The sequence below is a fragment of the Schistocerca gregaria genome, chromosome 1 (genome assembly GCF_023897955.1).
Source record: "Schistocerca gregaria isolate iqSchGreg1 chromosome 1, iqSchGreg1.2, whole genome shotgun sequence".
Classification (NCBI taxonomy): domain Eukaryota; kingdom Metazoa; phylum Arthropoda; class Insecta; order Orthoptera; family Acrididae; genus Schistocerca; species Schistocerca gregaria.
Window position 1 is genome coordinate 655,299,043 of NC_064920.1, and position 18,689 is coordinate 655,317,731.

The following is an 18,689-nucleotide window of genomic DNA, read 5'->3' on the forward strand; positions in this document are numbered from 1 at the left end:
GAATTCCGTGGAATTCACTCATGGGAACAGGTCTTGCAACTTTTCCTGTCCATCTACCACATGATGCCTTGAGATGGTCCTTCCCCAACTGAACTCCAGCATAGCCACCAGCATCACACCCTGCTTCATCTGATACACCCACCAACAAGGAGTACCGATCAGTACAGAGATTCCCATTTTCAGATTCAGGATGCAGTACTCTTCAGGAACTTCTGGCCTGGACAGCAATGGCAACAGGGGACTGATCCTTGTGTCCTTGGACATGACATGTTCTATGTTTCTTCCTCTACAGAGTTGCTGCTCAAAAGACACTGGAATGAGCTTCGCCCTATGGAACTCTCTGATCCTGGCACTGTGTTTCATTTTACAGATTCAGCACACAGCCAGGAGCCAGGGTCATGGCCACCTGCCATGGACCAAATGGCATCTCAGCCCAAGAAACTTCCCATGGAGGTGGATGTGCCCTCATCCCTGATACCATCATCACACCAGCCCGTGCCACCATGGGCAACACCTCTGCACCCTGCCGCCCTCTTCTCTGAGGTGGGGCCCTCCAGAGTTCGTGACTCTGGCCCTGTATGTAGGGGTATGCCATCCCTACAGTTTGCCAGAAATTCCCATGTGGGCTCAGGGCAAATGCAAAAGTAATGGACAGGAGCCTGGCACCCACTTCAGTCCTGGTTCTTGTCCCATCTGCTGTGCCTGCACCCAGACTTCCCCCTCACTGTCGGTTCGCACTGCAACCCCATGCGACACTAGCCAGTAGATTTGGAGGGGAAGAGTGTGATGTTGTAAGCACAGCACACACCACCAGGCAGCACCAAAGGCATTGATAGGTCATCAACCTACTCCAGAGATGGCGCATAGTGCAGCGATTGCTGCACTAAGATGTCACAGCAGTGGCACCACCTGAGGAGTGATACGCGTCAGTGTCACAGCAGAGAGAGCAGTTCCAAGTCAGTTCAACTATCAAGAGGGCCACCTTCTACTTGTGTACTTTGTGTCACATCATCTGCTTCTAGCTCATCCACACTAGCCTGTCTTCAGAGAATATTCTAGTGAGACAAGACCTGTTTATGATCCAGCCTTAGCTTCTGGAATAGTAGTTGAACTCCAGGATCTGCTGCCTGAGCTGATTTGTACAAAGTTGAGTATTCATCAGTAAATTTGTGTATGATTGTCACTAATCATTATCAGTTTTTCAGTGTTCCCCTTGTTCTCCTGTCATAGTGTTTCCCTCAGCACACTACAAACAGTTGAGGGTGGGCACAAGTAAAATAAAAAGTATGGTACAGCAAATAGCAACAATGCCTTTTTTATGGTTTAAGATGTGTCAAAACAGATGGGTTAAGAAAATGAGAAGGGCAAACTAAGAAAATGAGAAGGGCTAACCAATAACAATTTCCAGAGTCAGAGAAAGGTTTATTTGGTGAGAACAGTTTTATTACTGCTAACTCCATGAGTAGACAATATAATCACTAATGTCACAAAATAAATGTTATACCAAGAACTCTGTAGTTTCATGTGATCTGCAGAATATACTATTTTAATATTCAAAGTAACCATTAATTTTAAACATGTATCATGACCCAACCTCACAGTCTTACTTGCCCCAGTACCCCTCCTTCTTCTACCTTCAAAACTTTGTTTTCCCACACACCTTATGGGACCAACACTTTTGGAAGAAACGTTACTGCAAATAAGTGGCTTTAGCCACGGCCTGGAATAAATTTTCACTCTATAGCAGAGTGTGTGCGGGTTCAAAATTTTCTGCTGGCTCAAGGCTGTGTACCACACAAGGACTCCAAATTGGGATCTTCACCCTTCCTAGCCAAGTGCTCTACTGACTGAGCAACTCAAACACAAAAACACAACTCACAGACTGCCCTCACGGCCTTACTTCTGCCAGTAATTCTTCCCTACCTTCAAAACTTCACTGAAGTACTCCCTCACACCTTCTAGGACTAGCATCCTGGAAGAAAGGGTATTTTAGGGAAATGTTTTAGCTGTGGCCTAGTGGATTGTTTCGAGAATGAACTTGCACTCTGCAGTGAGGGACGCACTGATTTTAAACTTTGTGACAAATCAAAACTTTATGCCAAACCAGGACTTGAACTTGGGACCTTGGATAGTTTGCATAGCTCAAACAGTAGACCAACTGCCCATGAAAGGCAAAAGTTACAGTTTCAAGTCCCAGTCTGGTACACAGTTTTGATCTGCCAGGAATTTTCAAATCAGAGCACACACTGCTGCAGAGTGGAAATTAATTCCAGACAAATGACATTGTTTTTCACAATCCATTTTTTTGTTTTTATTATTTTTATTTAAAAGGGAATTCAAAGAAGAAAAGACTGAAAAATACAGAACTCATAATTTTCTCACCTTGATCAGCTAAGTCTCCATCTTTTTTGTCTTCTGATTCCTCTTGTTGCTGGTTGCTGCCTCCTCCACTGCTGTATGCATCATCATCACTCCTGGAGCTTGCTGTGGTTGTGTTAGTTGTGGACAGGCTCTTCTCAGATGTTGAACTCATACTCATGTTGCATGAACTACCAGTCTGTGCAGTCAAATAAAGAGATGCTGTTTCTAACAACAGTGGGAAATCAGGTACTGAAAATAGAAATATGAGCAACAGAAAAAGCTTCTTGTTCACCCAGCCCTCATTGACAGGATCAATCAAAAACATAGGATATCTGTAAACAGACACATATTTTTATTGTTTCAAGATGTAGGGTATTAATGTATACATAATCAAGAGTGAACTTGAGAATGTAATTCAAAAAGGTGTTGCCAGACAACATATATTATCATTACTCAAATTTTCCATAAAACTGTGCCCAAGAACACGCTCCAAACTGGATTCACTTTAATTTATTGTATCTGATGAGAAAGTGGATGTATTCTGAAAAAAAATCATATTTTTGAATGATTAAAAGTGACTGCCTACAAATATTCTCTTATGTTTTCAGTTGGAATTCAACACAGTCATTGATAGATTTAGGTTTATTGTTTACATTAAAAAATTTAAGGATCATCACATGTGTGCAACACAAATACTATAAACATACTAAACACATTAGAGAAAAATTTCTTACTGCAGCTGAAGATTTATTTTAGTAATAAACTAGGCAGTGAAGTGTTCCATATGATGATAGTGACAAGGATTCATCTCTATGGTCTTGAGACTCTGTTACACAATAACACCACAGAATATTTATGCATATTGTATAAATCTGCAATCACTGCAATGGGAAACTAACTAGATACAGAAGTGCTTGCACAAATTTGATAGAAGTGCAAGGGAAACTGCTCAGTCTTTCAAATGAATGTTAGTCACTGATGTCCTAGATGGCACAGCATAGGAACCAATCATTCTTCTGTAATGATGATTGGGTAGCACACATCACAGTCTGTCACTCTTTCAACACCTATGTCTATGCTCTGCAAGCGGCCATCTATTGTGTGGAGGAATGTACTTCTGGTACTATTATGATTTACCCCCTTTCCTGCCACAGTTGTAAATGGTTTATGGGAAGGATAGCTTCTATATGAGCCAACATTTCACTGATTGTTGTGTCATCATCATTTTGCAAGATATATGTTGGAGGAAGTAATATACTGTCTTACTTACTATTGTAACAGTAAACCTCTGTCACAATCCAAATTTGCATCCTACCACGCCACACAGATAGATGTATCAATTCAGCATCAGTTTGGTGGAAGACAAACATGTGTGTATACTGACCCATAGTGGATGTCCCAAGAGAAATTGCCAATATTTAGGGATATGGCAGGAATGATTATTTGAAGTAAAATGTCTAGTAAACTAAATCACATACCTCAAGAGCTAGTAGCACTTTGTCATCTTTGATACTATGGAGCAAACCTCTTTTACTACAAGCTCTTTGCTTTTCGTTTTTTGAGAGGTGGTATTATGAACCAAAACAAGGAAAAATGACCAGTTAACATGGGCTCAAAGTGTATATCTTAAGTGCTATGAGATCTATGAGCGCTTGTTCACCTTCTTTACTGTGGAACGCATCTCTTTTACTCATAGCTCTTAAGGAATGCATTTCAGAGCCATGTTCACGAGACAATTTTTTTCTTGTTTTAGTCCATACTACCTCCTCCCAAAACATGAAAGCAAAGAGCTTGCAGCAGAAGAGGTTTGTTTCACAGTACTGAATATGAAGAAGTGCTAATAGCTTTTAAGGTACGCATTTTAGAACCCATGTTTATTATACTGTTTCGCTTCAAATGACCATTCCTGTCATATCTGTAAATTCCTCCAAGAACACCCTCCATTTTGCAATTTGCCATGAAACTAACAAATGTGGTTCTGGGATCTTACTTGCATCTAATTAAAACCTACCAATATCTTATTACAATTTTCTCATTCTGATCTCATAGGACAAATACTCTCTGTGATTAATGTAGCTGACCTATCCCTTATTCAATTACAGTGCATAATTCATCATTGAGCATTTGGAAAGGTTCATCTAAACTAAATAATACCCCTGTGCTACCCAATTAGCTGTTTCCTCTTTGTAGTACATGTCCGGCTTATTGAGGAGGGCCCTAAAATTCTCTACTCATACAAAAGATTAAGAAATCTGCAGCAAAGTTCATCACAGAATTTTCTAATACTGTGATATAAGTCCTCCACTTGGCTCCAAATCAGAAGATTATGATTGGTAATGAGTAAAACACTGATAATCACAAGTTACATATTCAACATGGATGTGAGGCTACCTGTCTTCACTAATTCATCCAGCTGTCTACAGGAACTGCGGATGGACTCTGAACACAGGTGGTATTAATTATTTGGGCTGATATCAGCTATTGGTGGCAGCTGATTATATCCAGAGCATTAGTAGCTGCTAGCAGCATGGATGAGACCATCCGGCATACTGACCTTTCTTCCCAATCTGTCAGCTATTTCCCTGATGGACTCCATTACCCATATAGGAGCTTCCAATGATGAACATACTCACTGTTTGCACTTGCCAAGACTCTGCAGGAAAATTGGGCAAAGGCTCAACATGCTAGGCATCTGTGCTGTCTCCAATGTGCTCTCAAGAGTGGGCAGGACTTAGTATCAGTTGCTAATATATAAGAGGATAGCTGTGTGGTCAGTAACAACATTCATCTTCTGCCCAAAGATTCTGTGATCTCATTACAGTCCACCATTCACCTTTTAGATGATGATGAACTGACTGGGCCATGCATATCAGGAAGTGCAGCACCATAGGGTTTTATGGAGATATGACACAACTTTTGCCACAGGTGTTGTCAAATATGTAGTATAAACTCCATGGTAACATAGCGCAGGAGAGCATATTTATTAGTATCAACAATGTAGAAAATAACTAGTCGCATCAACAATGCAGGTATATAAGAATAGCAATTAGCATTGTGTAGCAGCAGCAGTTCTGTACTGGTTTCGGTTCTGACTGCTATTCAGGTCTTTTAGTCACTTGATTTAATAGTTGGTTCTCTCTCTGTAGCATATCTAGTATAATATTTGTAAGAAAGTTGCCTTAAATAGTTCTTTTGTGGCCTATCAATATGAAACTGTGTGATGAAGAAAATTTCAATTCTAATTGTATCACCTTGCTTCTATACTTAACCAGTCGATGAGTCCTGAATCACCAAGTGATAACTACTACAAATCCTCTTGGCCTAGCATCCTTTGAAAGTGGTCAAGATATTTCAAAAGAGAGGGGGATGTTACAGTACCTCAACAATGCAGGAGGCAAAGATAGTACTCATATGTTCTTTCTTCATGTTCCTCAAGTCTTTTCATCTGATTCTACAAACCTGTTATTTCACTGCACTAAAATGCTGCATTATCCCTTATTGCTTACATGATTTTACAATCTTCAAAAACTCTAGTTTTGCATTCTTTAAGGGGGGTAGGACCACAAACGGGATGACTTGGAGCAGGAGAGGCATTACAGGACATTTTAATTTCCACTGTCTATACTTTTACAAATAAATTTATAAAACTTTTGCAGCATGACCAGGAAGGAATCAGGATTAGCAGTGGAAGTTCAAAAGCACAACATTATTTTTTTTTATATCTGAAATTTTGTCAGTTTTTTTCACTTATTATTGGCTGCATTGGTCCCTATAGGTACACTTTTCTTCATAACTAGGAGAGATTCTTTGATGAATTTTGCACAGCATACAAACCATAGTTACAGGTGTATGAAACTCTAGAATTTTTCATATCTATTAAAAACTGTGGTAAAAACTGAGTTTGTTCTAAACATGAAGCTTAAAATGTAACAGCTTATTCATTTTTTCATAAATTAAATAAATTCTAGACCTTCAACACCTGTAAGTATGGTTTGTATGCTGTGCAAAATTCATCAAAGAGTCTCTCCTACTTATGAAGAAAAGTTTACGCAACAAATTCTGCCACCAGTAACTGAAAAAATGATGAAATTTCACATGTAAGAAAAAATTTATTTTGTCATGTTTGTTAACTTCCACTGCTATGAGTGTGAATCCTGAATCCTTCCTGGTGATGCTGACAATGTTTTATAAATTTGTTGGTAAAAGTATAGACAGTGGAAATTAAAATGTCCTGTGGGTGCCTCTCCTGCTCCAAGTTGTCCTGTTTGACATCCTACCCCCCTTAAGAAACCTATTTTTCTATACAGACATTGGATATGATATTAACCATATCACTAAACCAGCTATTCAGTCACAAGTAAAAAGTATGAAAATTTGTTTTATCATCACTTCTTTAACAACAACGTAAATGTTGTTATTCATTAAATAGAGAGAGAGAGAGAGAGGGGGGGGGGGGGGGGAGATGGGGTAAGTTGGAAGTCATTCATGAACTAGCTATTTGTTAATAACCTATCTTAATACCCCTTAAATTATTTTTAAAATGAATGATATTCACTAGCTTCAGGTAGTTTAATACAGTAATATTTGCAACTTTTCCTGTCATTCATCATTATCCAAATATTTAAAGTCAAAATAGGTTTAAAATGAAGCTAATACAGTATTTAGGTATTAACCTAAAATTTATATTAAATATATTATAAAACAACGATCTGAACCACACATTGTAAAATTATTCAAATAAGTCAGACAAAAAGGGAAAATTCCCCTTCTTAAATCATAGCTGAGCAAAAAGGAAACAAATAAGTATGTACAAAGCTGAAGAAATGTCTTTGCAAAGAAGAATGCAACTAAGTTAAGAGTAATGTATTAAAGACACATAACACAGATTGTGACAGAAGTGAAACAATAGAGTTGACAGATGCAATTTGAATTATTGGGAAGTTATTACACTCCTGCTGAAGAACAGAGTGTACAAGTAACTTTGTAACATGTAGTGAAATGAGGGTAAAAAAGGTTAAATCATGGGAAACACCAAATTAAAGAGGTGAATGAAGAATAAAGCTGAGATCAGAAGAAAATTATGAGGGAAAGAGAGACTAAATGAGGTAACTAGTTGTAAAAGAGGATACAAATTATACTGTCATGTGCCGTGCTGCACGCAGTGCGGAGCAGCAGCTGGCATCATTGGCTGGCATGCTGCACATTGCCAGTTCAAATATGATCACCCACAAATTTTTGTTATTTAGTGTTGATTGTTTCTAGAAGGGCCTAGAAATTTCTCATGTTTGTGCAATGCAGTGAATGCTGAAGATGCACGCAGGCGTGCTCAATTTTAGATGTGCATGGCTATCAGAAGGGTGGAGATAGTCCAGCCTGAGGGGCAGAGCTTAAGTACAGTTTCATGGCTACCAAGTAAAAGGCATGGTGTGAGAGACAGTGAACATGAAATGAATTTCCCTGCTGCTGAAATATGTCACATCTGCATGCACAGAATTAAAGGGGTATCATGGCAAGAAATAAAATATGTCTACATAAAAATTTTGGATATTCACTGTCACATGATCATGATCCAGCAACATTACATTAATTCTACAGTGAACAGACTGAGCACATTTGTGAGATGAATCCATGACAGTTTAGAATGTTTTTGTATGCCAAAAACTACACAAGTCACATCAACATTAATAATTTAATGCAATTGTCTAGAGAGAAAAACTATTCACCAATAATTACGTCCAGTGAAGGTGGAGATGAGAATGGTGGTGTATTGCTGTAAAGAGTCTACACATGAACAAAAGTGTTTGCCTTGAATGCCAAAGCTCTATGGGATGGAACATCTGACATGAAAAGGACGGCAACTGCCAAAATTTAAGAGTTATTTTTTGTCTGTTGGTCTAATGCACACAGAGGTGTGGAACTGACCCTCAGTCATGATGAGGTCAACATCAAGGAAAGTGGCATGAGATTTGGAACAGGATTTTGTTAATGATATTGGTGTTGAGGGGGAAGAAAAGAAAATATTGTATGCTGATGACATGACAACACTAAATAGTGACCAAAATATGGAACAGATTGAGAGAAGAGCATACATATCTGCAAATGTCACAGCTCAATCGCTGTTGGAAAATGAACTGGTTATAAGTTTAAAAAAGACTATGTATGCAGTGTTTAAAAACAAGGATAAGGCTGTAGACATGGATTTAGAGGTTGCTGGAACAATACTGGAAGAAGTAGAATCTGCTAGATTTTTAGGTATTCTTGTGGACAATGAACTGAAATGGGAAAAAAAACATATTGATAAGGTCTGTAAGAATGATGCAGCTATCACAGTGTTCAGACAAGAACCTTCTGTGTACAGTGTATCATGGACTTTTTGAACCGTATTTACAGTATGGAGTGACTGTGTGGGGAAAATCAAACAAACAAGAGACAAAATGAGCGTTCACATAAAGAAAAAGCAATTAGGACCATTTTAAGAAGAAAGATCTCTGAAACGTGCAGAAACTGCTTCAAGAAGTTAGGTATCTTAACTTTTTCATTGTTGTATATATACAAAACAATAATGTACATCACAAAAGGTAGTGAGGACTGGATTACAAATGCTAGTGTATCAGACTACTAAGAAGTCTGCCTAAAAACGTGCAAGATAGTGTACTTGACAATGACTTTCCAAAGAAACTTAAAGACATCTCATTGAAAAAGAGTTTCACAGTATTGCAGAATACTTATGCCATTAAATTTGTATGTATTGTTACTCATTATCAATTATGTAAAAATGTAAGCTAAAGGAGTAGAAAAATAAGTGATAATGAATGTTAATACTTTGACAAGTCCTATATCACACATACATTTACTGTATACAATTTAATCTTACAAGATAAAATTCAATTCAAAGAACCATGTGAAATTAAATTGGGGGAGCGTATTTAGAGATTCAATGAATATGGACACACCATGAGTCCATATGTCACAGGTGTCATCAATGTATCTAAACCAAGCAAGATGATGAAGGCTTGTGGTGTCTAGGAAAGTCTCCATTGAAGTGACCCATGAAAAGGTTGGCAAAGGAAGGAGCCATCCTTGCTCCCATGGCCATGCCCCTCATCTGTTTGTACGTTTGCCGCTCAAAGAAGTAGTTGTTTCACTAAGTTATTAATTTCCTGTTGCAGAGCACACTTGGGTACCTCAATTGGTAGGGCACTTGTCCATGAAAGGCAAAGGTCCCATGTTCAAGTCATAGTCCAGCATACAGATTTAATCTGCCAGGAAGATGTAAATCAGTGCACCCTCCACTGTAAAGTGAAAAATTCATTTTGGAAACAATCCCCCCCCCCCCCCCCCCCCCCCCAGGGCTGTGGCTAAGCCATGTCTCCACAGTATCCTCACTTGTGGAAGTGCTAGTTCTGCAAGTTTCACAAGAGAACTTCTGTGAAGTCTGGAAGGTAGGAGATGAGGTACTGGTGGAAGTAAAGCTGTGAGAAAGGATTGTGAGTCATGCTTGGGTAGGTTGTTTGGTAGAGCACTTGCCCATGGTAGGCAAAAGTCCTGGATTTGAGACCCGGTCTGGCACACAGTTTTAATCTGCCAGGAACTTTTGAAACATTGATTATTTTTCCTTGATATAATACCTTAATTCATTATTCACAAGTATACATAGTCTGTGGGAACTATAATTTTTGATGCGTATTAGACTTTGAAGCAAGCTGAAGTATTGTATGTAGTGTTTTTCAGTGTGGTGCAATGTGCTGCAGTGAAATAAAGTTTGTTTAAATTAATTTCTCGTGAGCTAGTAGCACAAATTAAAAACTAAATATATATTATTGGACTGTTTATTAGCACTTTTCAATGACAACAGAATCATTTAATGAACATTAATTACAATTTTCATAAAGTTACAGTGTTTTCAGACTTTGAAATTTTGTGTCCATATGTGATGGAAGAGAATAGAAGCTTGCGAAATGTGGTGCTACAGAAGAATGGTGAAGGTTAGATGGGTAGATCACATAACTAATGAGGAGGTATTGAATAGAATTGGGGAGGAGAGGAGATTGTGGCACAACTTGACTAGAAGAAGGGATCAATTGGTAGGACATGTTCTGAGGCATCAAGGGATCACCAATTTAGCATTGGAGGGCAGCGTGGGGGGTAAAAATCATAGAGGGAGACCAAGAGATGAATACACCAAGCAGATACAGAAGGATGTAGGTTGCAGTAGGTACTGGGAGATGAAGAAGCTTGCACAGGATAGAGTAGCATGGAGAGCTGCATCAAACCAGTCTTAGGACTGAAGACCACAACAACAACAACATGTGATGGATGCTTGGTATGGAAATTTGCTGTGTTCAGTCTTGATGTACAGCTAGATTTACCATATATGAACCTTGTTGAAAAAAAGCTCACATCAAAACTGTTTTTATTCTTTTTCTATTATCGTCATTCCACCATTCACAAGTGAACGCTATTCTATTTAATAAAATAAACCTTACTCAGTTTCAATCATAAATACTTGTCATCTTCAATTACATAACTATCCTCTTTTATTAATTTTACTTACAAACATTGCTGTATTTTATAATTCTCATCAATTGCTAGGAAAATCAGAACAAATCTAACGATCCTACTACCATGTTGGCCAAAGGGTGATAACAGAACAGCAATGTGTAACTACGCCTTAGACGTGTGTTCGAGCGAAACTTTCTTTTAAGTTCCATATTTACAGGAGTCTCCACTATTTTGAGCACAACTTTTATCACACGTTTTATTCAGAAAGATTTTTCACTCTGCAGTGGTGTGTGCACTGATATGGTACTGAAGAGTAATTGGCAGAGGTAAAGGTCTGAGGATGGGTAATGAGTCGTGCTTGGGTAGCTCAGTAGGCAGAGTACTTGCCCATAAAGGGCAAAGGTCCTGGGTTCAAGTCCTGGACTGGTGCACAGTTTTAATCTGCCAGGAAGATTCACAAATTTTATTAGTTGAAAGAGAGAGAAGAGCTCAACATTTGTAATGTTTCCATATTCTGGAATGTTCAATATTTGTAAATATTGTAGTATTCTCCATCCAGGAGGCAGTCCTGTTCTGTCTTTATATCAGTGTTATTAATAAATGTTCTTTCAGTGCTAAATGTTGCACTTCATTGAGGACCCTGCCTCCAGATTTGGATTTGACTGTTGTTATGACATGACATGACATGACAAGGTTTGGTGGAAATGACAGGTACTTGGAAACATCTACATCATCATGGCTTCAATTAGGCAATGCTCATCAAAAATCCATCACTGCTTTCTGTAAATGCTGGTCAGGACCAGACAAAGTGGCTGAAAGGATTCAACCGAGTTTCTGAATGCAAGAGGTGGGAAAACTTGATGCGTTTGACAAATGGATGAGAGAGCCCATCAGGGGACTGAGAACAATGAAGAGGAGCTTGATATCTGGGACAAATTCCAGGCCGAACTGAAGAAAACATTTGATGACAATCAGCAGCAAGTCCGTTTAGTGGAAAAACAACTGAAAGACTGTGACAAACATCATAGAGAAATGACACAGACTTACATAAAGATTTGCTTGGCCATATGCTATCTTGTGAATCCAGTCTTGACAATAGCTGACAAAATCTAACACTTGGTGAAAGAAATTCCACAAGACATGCATCAGACTCTTCTGGTAAAGAATGTCACAATGACGGAGGAATTCTAGTGGTGCCCGCCCATCGAGGAAATGCAAAATAAAAAGTGTCAGATGAATCTAAAATGTGGTACCTATGACAGCTGTGGGAGACCACTGTGATCTCACCTCTCATACAGTAGGTATGAAGAGGATAGATACAGTAGTTTATGTCAGCCAGAAATGTCAGTCTGAATACACAAGCAACAGCAGCCATGACACTTTGGACACATTGGACACTGCACATTGTTCACTACTGCACAGAAAGAAAATGAGTGTTCCATCGTGATTATGCTACAGATGACAACAGTCACAGCAGTCCTAGTAATACTAGTCAACTCCAGATGATAATGTTGACCTGTGGGATGAAGCCCATTGCCATACTCAGGATGAGGTCATCCCGCAACATGCTTCAGCAGTTTTCCATAGCAATGCAGAGGTATCAACTACTTACCTAGTTGCCAAATTCAGGAAAACCAAGCAAGGTGACCATCTATGGAGGTGAGGCCACCGAAGATGAAAATCCTCCATGGATGATTTACCAAGATGTTAGGGAATCTCATCAATGTCATCATCAAGGCCAACCTGTCCAAGTGTTGACTATTCTTTCTGAAATGATGAATGCTTTTCATCACCAGCTATAGAGGTCTATGTTCCACAATTTGAAAGTGATTGTCTTGAAGGCAACAAATGGAACATATTAACAACCAACAGAATATGTGTTGCAAGAACAAATATCAGTGACAGAACACAGCCCTTATAATTTGTCATTTTAACAGAAAGTATTCATGTTTTTCTTGGATAAGACTTCTTGCAAGTGTCAAAAGCAGTCATAGACTGGAAGATCAGACTGACACAGCTATTCCAACTAGGACGCATAACAAAACTTGATCTGCATGCTTGTTTGCCACTGAAGACATTGTTATCTGCTGTCATCTATGAGATGAGTTCCAGTTATCAATCTAGATGCTCAGGTAAACTGTGAAGCTTTTGTCAATTGCAGAAAACTACTCAAGGCTCACAAAAAAATTATGTACTAGTAATAATCATAAGCATTGCAGGTGGTCAAGAACTTTGGACCAATAATTATCATGAGAAGCCACAACTCATCCCTAAACATATGTGAGTATGGACAGCCAAACCAATCCTGGCTGAACAGTTCAATGCCATTAATGAAGAATTGTGCTCCACTAACTCTGCAGACAATACAGTGGAGGAAGCTACTATCAAACTGCCAACACATTCTGACCTGACTGAGAAACAATGTTGGTGAGTATTAACCATTCAGTGTCACTTTTTTATGCTTTCAAATCTTTTTTTTTGGGGGGGGGGGCAAAAGATAAGACCAAATGCTCCATGGTAAAACACATATCAATACTGGGGATCAGCTACCAATTATCCAGCACTCATATAGAGTGTCATCAGCTGAACAACGGATAATTCTGGAAGAAGTGGAAAAGGTGGTGCAAGATAACATTCTTGAAACTTCAGAGAGTCCTTGGCTGTCTCTTGTGGTCCATGTGAACAAGAAGGATAGCCCATGGCATTTCTGCGTCGAACACTGATGACTGAATAAAACCACAAAAAACATATCTACCGATTGTTGCTTGTTGAGGACACCTCAGACTTCTTAAAGGGGCAAAGCACTTTTCAACTGTGGTCATGCAGACAAGCTACTGGCAAATCAAGGTTGATAAGGCTGACTAGGGAAAGACTGCCTTCATAACACCTGACAGCCTCTATGCGTCAGAGTTGTGCCATTTGGACTATGTGGTGCTCAAACAACCTTCAAGCACATCATGGATAACTTGCTTCAACACCTTAAATATATGACCTGTCTTTGCTACCTGGATGACATGATTTTCTTTTTATGACATCTGAATAACATCCAAGCCAGTTGAGTACCATATTGAACTGTGTTCAGACCACAGGTCTCTGCCTGAATATGAAAAACTGCCTCATCTCTGAAGAAATAAAAAGCTTGGGGCATTTACTTAATGGTCATGGTGTTTGTCCTACTCCAGAGAAAATAAGAGCAGTCACATATATTTGGCCTCCTCAACACACATGTGACATGAGAAGTTTTCTCAGAAAGTGCTTGTATTATTGGTAATCCATAAAGACTTCCATACCAAGGCATGTCCCTTGCAAGAACTATTGCAGCAGGGCACCAAATTCTCTTGGAACAGGGTACAAAAAAATCGTTCCTTGTTCTTAAGGTGGCACAAACATCTTCTCCAGTCTGAACATCACATGATGAGAATGTCAAGATAGAGCTTTACACCAATGCTAGCAGTTCTGGGATAGGTGCAGTTCTAATACAAATTCAGGAAGGTGCTGAAAAGATGACAGCTTATGCTTCCAGAGTATTCTCCAAGTCTGAGATGAACTACTCTACAAGGTAGAAAAAGTGCCTTGCACTTGTCTGGACAATCAACAAGTTGCAGCTATTTATACACTCCTGGAATTTGAAATAAGAACACCGTGAATTCATTGTCCCAGGAAGGGGAAACTTTATTGACACATTCCTGGGGTCAGATACATCACATGATCACACTGACAGAACCACAGGCACATAGACACAGGCAACAGAGCATGCACAATGTCGGCACTAGTACAGTGTATATCCACCTTTCGCAGCAATGCAGGCTGCTATTCTCCCATGGAGACGATCGTAGAGATGCTGGATGTAGTCCTGTGGAACGGCTTGCCATGCCATTTCCACCTGGCGCCTCAGTTGGACCAGCATTCGTGGTGGACGTGCAGACCGCGTGAGACGACGCTTCATCCAGTCCCAAACATGCTCAATGGGGGACACATCCGGAGATCTTCCTGGCCAGGGTAGTTGACTTACACCTTCTAGAGCACGTTGGGTGGCACGGGATACATGCGGACGTGCAGTGTCCTGTTGGAACAGCAAGTTCCCTTGCCGGTCTAGGAATGGTAGAATGATGGGTTCGATGACGGTTTGGATGTACCGTGCACTATTCAGTGTCCCCTCGACGATCACCAGAGGTGTATGGCCAGTGTAGGAGATCGCTCCCCACACCATGATGCCGGGTGTTGGCCCTCAGTGCCTCGGTCGTATGCAGTCCTGATTGTGGCGCTCACCTGCACGGCGCCAAACACGCATACGACCATCATTGGCACCAAGGCAGAAGCAACTCTCATCGCTGAAGACGACAAGTCTCCATTCGTCCCTCCATTCATGCCTGTCGCGACACCACTGGAGGCGGGCTGCACGATGTTGGGGCGTGAGCGAAAGACGGCCTAACGGTGTGCGGGACCATAGCCCAGCCTCATGGAGACGGTTGCGAATGGTCCTCGCTGATACCCCAGGAGCAACAGTGTCCCTAATTTGCTGGGAAGTGGCGGTGCGGTCCCCTACGGCACTGCGTAGGATCCTACGGTCTTGGCGTGCATCCGTGCGTCGCTGCGCTCCGGTCCCAGGTCGACGGGCACGTGCACCTTCCACCGACCACTGGCGACAACATCGATGTACTGTGGAGACCTCACGCCCCACATGTTGAGCAATTCGGCGGTACGTCCACCCGGCCTCCCGCAGGCCCACTATACGCCCTCGCTCAAAGTCCGTCAACTGCACATACGGTTCACGTTCACGCTGCTGCGGCATGCTACCAGTGTTAAAGACTGCAATGGAGCTCCGTATGCCACGGCAAACTGGCTGACACTGACGGCGGCGGTGCACAAATGCTGCGCAGCTAGCGCCATTTGACGGCCAACACCGCGGTTCCTGGTGCGTCCGCTGTGCCGTGCGTGTGATCGTTGCTTGTACAGCCCTCTCGCAGTGTCCGGAGCAAGTATGGTGGGTCTGACACACCGGTGTCAATGTGTTTTTTTTTTTTTTTTCCATTTCCAGGAGTGTATTTGGCAAACCATTCACTGCAGTGAGGAATCACTATTCTCCTTGCTGGCTGACTAGCCTGAAGGATCCATCAGATCAACTGGCAAGATGGGCACTGATGCCTCACAGTATGATGCCACAGTAGAATACAAATGCAAACATAAAAACACTAACTGCCTTTTAAGGAATCCTTTGGCAGAACACTGCAACATAAATAAACCACAGATGCTGCTGCATCAAATGATGTTGCTGCTGAAAAGGTGCAAGATTCAGCATTGCTGAAAACCTTATAAACCTTGAAGTAGGAGGAACCGAACAAAGGAGGATCCATTTCATACGCGGATCATTGGATCATTGTATATGAGGATATGAGGAGTATGAGCCAAAAAGGTGGAAATGGTTGCTCATGATTCCAGCTCATCTATGGCCAGCTATCCTGATGTATTTCCATGATCACCTGTGATTCAGGAAGATTAGAACAGAATCATACACAAGTATCACTGGCCAGGGCTTGACCAATCCATTAGACACTTTGCGAGCCACTGTAAAGAATACCAGTGAGGGAAGAGTGTGTCACAATTACTTCCAGGATATCTGATACCAATTCCACCTGCAGCATCACCATTCCACAGGATTAGAATTGACCTCTTGGAGAGATTCGCAAAGTTGGCAAATGGTAATCAAAGAATAATAGTCTGCACTGACTACCTCACCTGTTATGCTGTCACCAAAGCTGTGCCAACTGCTGAAGCTCTGAAAATTGCAAGGTGCATTGTAGAAGACATGAAGACATCATTTTGAAGCATGGAGCACCCTGTGTGATGGTCTCTGGTTGTGGAAACGTTTCCAGTTGAGACCAATACCAGAGTTAATTTCACATTGCAACATCAACCACAGCAGACAATTTGTCTCCCATGACCTCACAGAACACTTTAATAAGACACCAGCAGACAAGATCTGAATGTACAGTTATGTTCAATAGAAGGGTTGGGATACAGCACTGCCCTTTATGACATGCACATGTAACAAAGGAAACAAGACATTACAGACTAGTTGTAAGGCCCAACAAGGCATACACTGTTCATATTTCAACTGGTCGATACTCAAGATCATTATACAGGGTGTTACAAAAAGGTACAGCCAAACTTTCAGCAAACATTCCTCACACACAAATAGAGCTCATTTCAGTTCTGTCAGTATATACTGCACTTCCTCGATTCACCGCCAGTTGGCCCAATTGAAGGAAGGTAATGTTGACTTCAGTGCTTGTGTTGACATGCGACTCATTGCTCTACAGTACTAGCATCAAGCACATCAGTATGTAGCATCAACAGGTTAGTGTTCATCATGAACGAGTTTACAAATGCAGAGTTGACAGATGGCCATTTGATGTATGGATTAGCACAGGGCAGTAGCCATATGTTTGTATCGAGACAGATTTCCAGAATGAAGGTGTCCCGACAGGAAGACATTTGAAGCAATTGATTGGCGTCTTAGGGAGCACGGAACATTCCAGCCTATGACTCGCGACTGGGGAAGACCTAGAATGATGAGGACACCTGCAATTGATGAGGCAATTCTTCATGCAGCGTCAGAGAAGTTGCTGCTGTACAAGGTAACGTTGACCATGTCACTGTATGGAGAGTGCTATGGGAGAACCAGTAGTTTCCGTACCATGTACAGCGTGTGCACGCACTATCAGCAGCTGATTGGCCTCCATGGGTACACTTCTGCAAATGGTTCATCCAACAATGTGTCAATCGTCATTTCAGTGCAAATGTTCTCTTTACGGATCAATGTGATCAAATTGTAAATTTTCACAATCAACATGTGTGGGCTGACGAGAATCTGCATGCAATTGTGCAATCACTTCATCAACACAGATTTTCTGAGAACGTTTGGGCAGATATGCAATCCCGGTACCAAATATAGAGACTCTTAGTGCTCATATTGTGGACGGCTGTGATACAATACACCATTCTCCAGGGCTGAATCAGCACATCAGGGATTCCGTGTGACGGAGGGTGGATGCATGTATCCTCGCTAACGCAGGACTTTTGAACATTTCCTGTAACAAAGTGTTTGAAGTCATACTAGTACATTCTGTTGCTGTATGTTTCCATTCCATGATTAATGTGATTTGAAGAGAAGTAATAAAATGAGCTCTAACATGGAAATTAAGCGTTTCCGGACACATCTCCACATAACATGTTTTCTTTCTTTGTGTGTGAGGAATGTTTCCTGAAAGTTTGGCTGTACCTTTTTGTAACACCCTGTATGAAACCCTCATCATCAGAATTGCAGAAGAGAGATGGCTGGCATGCATACAATCCCTGGATGCCTAGGAGAAGAACTGAGGGCACTGTAACACCAAGCAATGCTCAGTGAAATTCAGCTTGGAAGACTTGGTACGAGTTTTTACACATATGCAGAAAGTGGGACTATCAAAAATGTTACTTTGAGCCATATCGTATCCTTTGCCACTTGTACAAGGACATGCTGAAAAGTAATGCCTCTGGATTTTTTTGTGAAAAGGCTTAAAGCTTTTTAAATAAAACAAATACACTCCTGGAAATTGAAATAAGAACACCGTGAATTCATTGTCCCAGGAAGGGGAACTTTATTGACACATTCCTGGGGTCAGATACATCACATGATCACACTGACAGAACCACAGGCACATAGACACAGGCAAGTATAGACACAGTGTATATCCACCTTTCGTAGCAATGCAGGCTGCTATTCTCCCATGGAGACGATCGTAGAGATGCTGGATGTAGTCCTGTGGAACGGCTTGCCATGC

General features: G+C 40.9%; 1 protein-coding gene across 2 annotated transcripts in view; it reads right to left on the minus strand.

Moving 5' to 3' along the window:
- The window catches only part of LOC126361442 (calcium-independent protein kinase C), a 219,019-nt gene that overhangs the window by 94,224 nt on the left and 106,106 nt on the right, over positions 1-18,689 (minus strand). For both annotated transcript variants that reach the window (XM_050007790.1, XM_050007792.1), the window contains exon 8: positions 2,383-2,557. In XM_050007790.1, the coding sequence (XP_049863747.1) occupies positions 2,383-2,557 (175 nt within the window). The remainder of the gene's footprint in view (positions 1-2,382; positions 2,558-18,689) is intronic.